Source organism: Leucoraja erinacea, chromosome 25, assembly GCF_028641065.1.
Source record: "Leucoraja erinacea ecotype New England chromosome 25, Leri_hhj_1, whole genome shotgun sequence".
NCBI classification, from domain to species: Eukaryota; Metazoa; Chordata; class Chondrichthyes; order Rajiformes; family Rajidae; genus Leucoraja; species Leucoraja erinaceus.
The window spans coordinates 10,027,411-10,035,337 of record NC_073401.1 but is presented as its reverse complement, the minus strand read 5'-3'; the positions used below and the strand labels follow the sequence as shown (position 1 = coordinate 10,035,337).

General features: G+C 43.1%; 1 protein-coding gene across 1 annotated transcript; it reads right to left on the bottom strand.

Moving 5' to 3' along the window:
* On the bottom strand, nt 1-7,020 carry bri3bp (bri3 binding protein). Its single transcript, XM_055655658.1, has 3 exons — nt 6,743-7,020; nt 5,514-5,616; nt 1-2,635 (listed from the first exon to the last, which is right to left on the bottom strand). Exons 1-3 carry the CDS (start codon nt 6,950-6,952, stop codon nt 2,223-2,225), a joined length of 726 nt encoding a protein of 241 aa, XP_055511633.1. The 5' UTR covers nt 6,953-7,020; the 3' UTR covers nt 1-2,222.
* Between the last annotated feature and the right edge of the window lie 907 nt (nt 7,021-7,927).

Below are 7,927 nucleotides of genomic sequence, written 5' to 3'. Positions count from 1 at the left end.
TCATGAAAACATGCATTTATTTAAAAAAATCACATTTGTACTAGATTGTTTTACTTTTATTAACATATATAGTGGCATTGTTTAATAGATACCATATTTAAGTAAAAATGACAGACAGATTTGACAAAATCCAAATACTTAACTGTAACGTGTGCAAAACATTTCACCAAATGCATGACATTTATTGAATCTGAACATTTAAAGGCATGGACAGAATACATTCTAAGAGCGTTCTTATGCTTTAAAGGCATAAAGCATTATTCATTTTGCTGAAAATATCACATGGTCCAATTAAAAATTAGCGTGATCAGATAATGCATTGGCAATTACACACTCAAGTGAAAGCCATCAGAGGTTAATAGGGTCGACTTTGCATAATCATTGTAACACACTAATTAAGTTGTACATTTGGCCAAGATATTAGTATTTTCATGATTTATTAAATTATTTCAAAAGATACACTTAAACAGGTCATGATTTTCCTGCATGTCAGAATCGACAATAATTTCCAATGACTACAACAAACAAGCATTAATCTTTGTGAATGTATTTTGTCATATGGCTTTTGTTAACCTTCAGTGCTTATTTCCAAATTGCAAATCATAAAGCATTGTTTTCTATGGTACACCTTCTGTAAATCAATAATTGTTGATGGAATTAGTTCCACATGGCATAAATTGCAGACTATTTCATAACCTAAAAAAACATCTTCCTTCTGCTTTCCTTCTCAGATCAGAACAAAGAACAGAGATATTTAATCACTAACTCTGATCCATCAGCTTCAAGATTCGGGTGTCATGGTTTATGGGGAGAAAGCAGAAGAATGGTGGTTAGGAGGAAGAGATAGATCAGCCATGATTGAATGGCCAAGTAGACTTGATGGGCTGTATGGCCTAATTCTGCTCCTAACACTTATGACCTTATAATTCACATTTGATTTTCAGCATTTATTTGTTACTTCCTGTTTAACTGTTAAAAAAAATGCTTGTATAGGTTTAACAGCAGCATTTGATATTCATTCCCAAGGTGAAACATACAAATTTTCTGATCAACTCTAAAGATTACATTATTTACTTTGAATTGAATTCGACTGGAGCAGAGAAGTCAATTTTACAACTTTGTTATATTAATTTGGTTTAACATCACATGATAATTAAGCTATACATTGACCTGCCTATGAATTACATTGTATTTACAAACATGCCATATTAATAGATCTATGGTCTACAAATCCACTGGCAAAACTGAAGTTTGCGCTCGGTGATTGTACATATACACATTTCTCCACCATACTTCTAGTCACATGCAATGTACCCATGAAACAAAAGAAAAACGTCAAATGCACAGCAATTAGAAACCTTGACTATTTCTTTTCACCACAGCACATTGCATATAGAACACCAACTCAAATTCTCGTACATAATTAGAGATCTAACAACATGGCAAAACTGAAATGGGTGGACGGGAGAACTGAAAGCAAAAATTGTGCAGAAAGTCTTAGAATTCACCCTTGCTTTCAATCATCGTTCAACTGAACGAAAGCTAAAATCATCCAATTATCAATGACCACAAATAGCAAAGAAACAATGGTGCATAATTACAGTGTATACGTTATTCTTTCTCCTTCCCTGACAGTAGCAGTCGAACAAGCCTATTGAAAAGAATGCTGAACTAAATTTACAATGCGGAGCGTTTGTCCATTCAAGCTGGAAAAACGACAATCACTTAATTCAATAATTAATATATCTCCGAATATCTGACGACCAGTCACTATTGCACTCCACTGGAAAAGAAACAGCAAGAAAAGTTTGCTACATCTGATCCAGTAAGTATGGGCATGTGGCCGCTATGTACAGTGATTCCAGAGGGAAGGATTAATCCCACAAATTGTACCCACAGCTTTATTTTTATACCAGTGAATGACTTACTATATGTATTTAAGATATTTAAATAAAAATTAAAAAGACCAATAATATAGCATTTAGTATTAGTAATGGGAATACAAAATACACAATGGGTACAAAAAAAAACAACAACAAAAAAGTGGTCGAATGATTTAAAAGCAAAAGTTTGAAACATTATTACTGGTGACTAAATCAATGACAGCAACACTAATCCTGATTGTTGTTTAGAACAAGGGATGAAAAAGAAAATCACACCCGTTTACAATGGTTGATTGTACATTAAACAGTGCTGGTGATATCAATGATGCTTTCCCAACACTAAGCAGAGGTTTCGTCAAGCTTTTCTAACACCTTATTAAGACGAATGTTCATGAGCCGGATTTGACCATCAAGATGTTCAAGTTTCTCCTCTACATGACCACCTCCTCTCCTCCAATACAAGCCAACTGGACCGGTTATAACGTACGTTAAAACTATAAAGCAAAGGGGAAGCACTGCGCCTTCAGGGTCACCTTCCGACTTCTGCAGAATATACAAACAAGCAAGGGCAAAAAAGACTATCCGTGCAATCCAGAAAAAACAGCCAAATACTGTGCGTAATGTATAAAATAGAAATCCCAGACACATTGATATAAACCAGTAAGCTAAAAGCACAGCAACGGATATCAGGAGGACTTGAGAGGGTTGATGAATTGCTGTCGCTGGGTTCAGATACTGGTGCAGGTTTGATGCTGTAAGAATAAAATAAAAATACAATCAACAAAACATTTCAATCTGCAACTCTCTCACTGCAAATCACTCAATTTTTTCATTTGCAGGAATGGCAAAAAAAACTGTACAGAATTTAGTTGCATAGCTTCACTTGTCAAGGGCCGCAGAACAGAAACATGGACCTCGTCCCTTTTCATAGATTCTGCCTGACTTGCTGAGTTTTTCCATCAGTTGTGTACTATGGGCTTGTATACTCTGGAGTTTAGAAGGATGTGAGGGGATCTTATTGAAACATATGATTATTAAGGGTTTAGACACGCTAGAGGCAGGAAACATGTTCCCGATGTTGGGGGAGCCCAGAACCAGGGGCCACAGTTTAAGAGGGGTAAGGGGTAAGCCATTTAAAACGGAGATGAGGAAACACTTTTTCACACAGAGAGTTGTGAGTCTGTGGAATTCGCTGCCTCAGAGGGCAGTGGAGGCAGGTTCTCCGGATACTTTCAAGCGAGAGCTAGATAGGGCTTTTAAAGATAGCGGAGTCAGGGGATATGGGGAGAAGGCAGGAACGGGGTACTGATTGGGGATGATCAGCCATGATCACATTGAATGGCGGTGCTGGCTCGAAGGGCCGAATGCCCTACTCCTGCACCTATTGTCTATTGTACCTTCCACAACTCATCTCCAAGCTGTGCATGAACTCTTAGGTGGCTAACTTATATTACTTCGGCCCACCGTGTCCGCGCCGAACAGCGATCACCCCGTACACTAGCACTGTCCTACACACTTGTGAAAATTTACCATTTTTACCAAAGCCAATTTACCTACAAACCCGTACGTCTTTGGGATGTCTGAGGAAACTGGGTGGCCCACGCGGTCACAGAGAAAATGTCCAATCTCCGTACAGACAGCACCTGTAGCCAGGATTGAACGTGGGTCTCTGGCACTGCAAGGCAGCAGCTCTACCGCTGTGCCGCCCCATGCAGATGCAGAAAATTAAAGTGCATTTCACAGAGCATAAACAGACAGTGGACACTGACTGTTGTCAGAGAACATTGGGAACAATGTACTTTAGCTTCACCCCATTTAAGTGACCATCCCCAACTGCTCAGTTTTAAGCCCGCTTACAATATACAGATCATAACCTGGCCTCTTTGAAAGGGGTGATCAAGTTCAGAGTGATGTTGTAGAGGGGTATAAAATCAAGAGAGGCATGGATAGGATGAATGCACATAGCCATATTTGAAGGGTTGGGCAATCAAGAACTAGAGGGCATCGGTCTACAGTGAGAGTGGAACCTTTTCTCACAGAGATGGTACGTATATTGAACGAGCTGCCAGAGGAAGTGGCTGAGATGAAATAACAACATTTAAAATACATTTGGACAGGTACATGGATGGCAAATGTTTATGGGTTAGAAAGATTTATGGGTTAAACACAAGCAAATGGGACTAGCGTAGATGGGCATCTTGGTCAGCATGGACAAGTTGGGCCAAAAGGTCAATTTTGTGCTGTGTAGCTCTATTGTTCCAACTTATTAAACCAAAGTAATTAGTACAACTACAGGGATGAATCAGGTTCAGTTATAATTGTGCAGTAGTGCTCCAATACTCTCAGGGCCTCAATGACAACAAATAAACCTTTATTTCACCTTTTCTTCATTTAATTACATAGGGGTATAATTAATATTACAAGTGAATCTGCCGAGATTTAAGGGAGCATGAAAATGAGCCCTGTTAAGGGACCGGGAAATAGAAAGTAGACACAAAAAGCTGGAGTAACTCAGCGGGACAGGCAGCATCTCTGGAGAGAAGGAATGGGTGACGTTTCGGGTCGAGACCCTTCTTCAGGAAATAGAAAGTGTTGAGTTTCAGCTTGTCTGCTTGTTGCTGACCCTGACTACACATTTTTGTTTACACTATGGACTCTTGCCGATCTTCCCACTTGATCTCCAGACTGACGAGTGTGTCAAAAACTAAGATTTCCCAACAATTGGATTATTAGAGTTTTACTGTACTTTAAAACTGTTGTCAATGCCTGGCTTGCACTTTATATCGAATGCAACATCAGTATTGAAATTATTCTATACTGGGTACATCACACTGAAGGTAAGATACAGTGCCCACCACAATGTTTGGGACAAAGACCCATCATTTATTTATTTGCCTCTGTACTCCACAATTTGAGATTTGTAATAGAAAAAAAATCACATGTGATTTTAAAAATCACATCAGATTTTTTAAAAAAGGCCATTTTTATACATTTTGGTTTCACCATGTAGAAATGACAGCAGTGTTTATACATAGACCCCCCATTCTGTCTTCTGTCAGGGAAGCCTTTAGTGACTACACAATATCTTTTTATGAAAGAAGGGATCTAGTTTAGTGCAGTTTAGTTTAGATACAGAGCGAACCTTCAGCCCATCGAGTCCGTGCCGACCAGCGATCTCCACACGCTATCCCTACAATTTACAATTATACCAATTTACAATAGTCTACACACATGTACATCTTTGGAGTGTGGAGGGAAACCGGAGCAGCCCGAGAAAACACATGCAGGTAATGGGGAGAACATAGAAACTATGTACGGACAGCACCCGTAGTCAGGATCGAACCCGAGTCTCTGGTGCTGCAAGGCAGCAACACTGCCACTGCGCCACCATGCCACCCCAAATAGAATAACAAAGGCAAAGCTCGTTTTTTCCTCACATTTAATCACACAAGTTATAAAGAATATTTCTTGTGAATCTGCTGTGATTAAAGGAAGGTGGAAAATGAGCCCTGCAAGGGGACTGGGAAATAAAACCTGTTGAGTTTTTAGCTTGTCGGCCTCAAGTTCTTTTGCATAAATATCCCGTTCCATCCCAACATTTGCATGACATTAGAACAGGTGGCTTTTTACCATCAATTCCGAGAATCTCCAGGAGGTCTGACCATATCTTCCACACAGTTTCCACCAACACGTCCATACCGAACACAAACTGTTCAGTGGTCCTGGAGAAAAACTGGAAGAACAATTTTCTTCATGAGACCACGAGTTTCCATTGAATTCAGCCTAGTTAATCAGGAGAAAGCTGCCACGTTTAGCTGCAGTGTTCTTTAGTGTGAAGATTGTAACATGGGCCTGTTATGCCATCATCTCAAAGCCCGATAATAGCACAGACACAACCAAGGCATGACCAAAGATAAGCATTTCTTTAAATAAAAAAATAACACAAAATCCTTCCACTTTAACATCACAACACGAGCAGATCAATGCTCATACTGAGAACATTTTGAATCAAAGGTATCTTTTAACATCTAAATGAATTTGTACAATTCGTAAAAAATCCCTCACATGTGACGTGAAATACAGGAAAATGCACCATTACTACAGGATGCTGTTATTTGCCAATACTCAAAATTACTATCACTTTGGGGGCATTTGTGGCTGCAAAATATTTGTCAGAAATTATTCTGATCGGAGCACAATGACCCCAGCAGCAAACTTGATTTCCTTCCGCAAAATAGCTTTAAAGAGCTTTCATCTCAAAGCTGCATCACAAACCTGAGAAGCAGCGTCATTTACTATAAATATTACCAGATCATTTGTTCTTCCTCCTCCACAAACCACTCAACCCCGTGTACTCTCCTCCCATGCTTCCCGCACGCACCCTCCCAACCTCCTTCCACCACTCTCCCCTGCCTCTGTACGTCCCCTCTCCTCCACTTCTCCTCGTACCCCCCAGTCTCTCCCCTACCCTGCCCTTGCCCTGTCCCTCTTACAACCTTCCCCACCCCTTGCCCCCTCCCTTCCCTTTTATTGCCCTCCTCAACCCACCCTCATCTCCCTTCCTCTCCCAACCTCACTTCCTTCATCCCAAACGCTGCACTCCTCCCCCTCTCCATATTCAATTCTCACACCCTCCCCTCCACCCCTACCTCCCCCCTATCTGCCCTCTCCTACCTCCTCTTCTCCACACCCTCCTCAATCCCGTTATATGGCCACAACTGTAATACCTCCCCTCTTCCCCTCCAACCTCGTCCCCCTTCACTCCCTCCCTCTTTGCCCTTCCCTCTCCCTCACACCCCCCTCCCTCACACCCCCCCCCCCCCCCCCCCCCCCCCCCCCCCCCCCTCCTCTCCCCCTACCTTACACACCGCCTCCACCATGTCCTGCCCAAAGACGGCCACCATGTTGCGGTGAACGCCATCCGCCGCCTGCTTGAAGAAGTTGCCCGGGGGTTTGTTGTACTCGGGGGCCCGGCGGGCCTTGGCCGAGTGCACGGAGCCGGCGCCCAGGAGGAACAGGAGCAGAAGGTGGAGCAGCCGCCGCCACCCGACCATCGCCATGCTCGCCATCGCCGCCCGGGGAAGCCGCGGTGTGCCCGCCAACCCCGTCCGCCGTGCAACCACCAAACACTCCCCCTGCCAGCCCAGCCCAGCCCAACCCAGCCAGCTCAGCCAGCCCAGCCCAGCCCCAGCTCAGCTCAGCCCAGCCCAGCCCAGCCCAGCCCACCTCAGCTCAGCCCAGCTCAGCTCAGCTCAGCCCAGCCTCAGCTCAGCCCAGCCCAGCCCAGCCAGCCCCCAACCCAGCTCAGCTCAGCCCAGCCCAGCCCAGCCCAACCCAGCTCAGCTCAGCTCAGCCCAGCCCAACCCAGTGATACTCAGCCTGCTGCAAGCGTTTGCCTGTGCCTGGCATCGGTGTATGTGGTGCAAATAATGAAATTCGAGTTACCTTTGAAACATTTGCACCACTTACCTCCTTGCTAAGCACAGCAGCATCCTCCAAACACTCCAGTCCAGGGATACTCAAAGTACAAGTGGGAAAGAACTGCAGATGCTGGTTTAAATCGAAGGTTTGCCTGTGCCTGACACGGGTGTGCTGTGTGTGGTGCAAATAATGAAATCCGAGTTGCTTTTGAAACATTTGTACAATTTATAAGCATAGCAGCAACCTGCAAGCTCTCCATTCCAACTACCCTCCAGTTCAGCCACACATAGCCAGAGTGGAAATGTTTGCTCCTCTCCTCACAGCAAATCTATGCCTGCACAGGGATGCAGTAGGTGGTGCAAATTATGACATTGTAGTTGCATTTGATAAATTCGCACCACACATACATCCTTGCTAAGAAACATGTAAACGTTTTGTCCCAGAATGTGAAGTATTCTAAGTCTTGTCTAGAGTGGGCAGCTCAAAGATATCCTCTTGCTCTCTCCATTGCAAACCCATGTTTAGCAAGGGGCTGTGTGGAGCAAATTATTAAATTGTAGCTGCTTTTGATAAATTTACACCACTTACCTTCTTGCTACACACAGGAGAAACCTGCAAACACC

Bases quoted from the DNA above. Each gene is read 5' to 3' on its own strand.
- bri3bp (XM_055655658.1), bottom strand. From the start codon at position 6,952: ATGGCGAGCATGGCGATGGTCGGGTGGCGGCGGCTGCTCCACCTTCTG. The intron at 5,617-6,742 runs GTAGGGGGAGAG...TTGTTCTTCCAG, and splicing joins TGGTGGAGGCGGTGTGTAAG to TTTTTCTCCAGGACCACTGA. The intron at 2,636-5,513 runs GTAAAAAGCCAC...TTATTCTTACAG, and splicing joins GGAGATTCTCGGAATTGATG to CATCAAACCTGCACCAGTAT.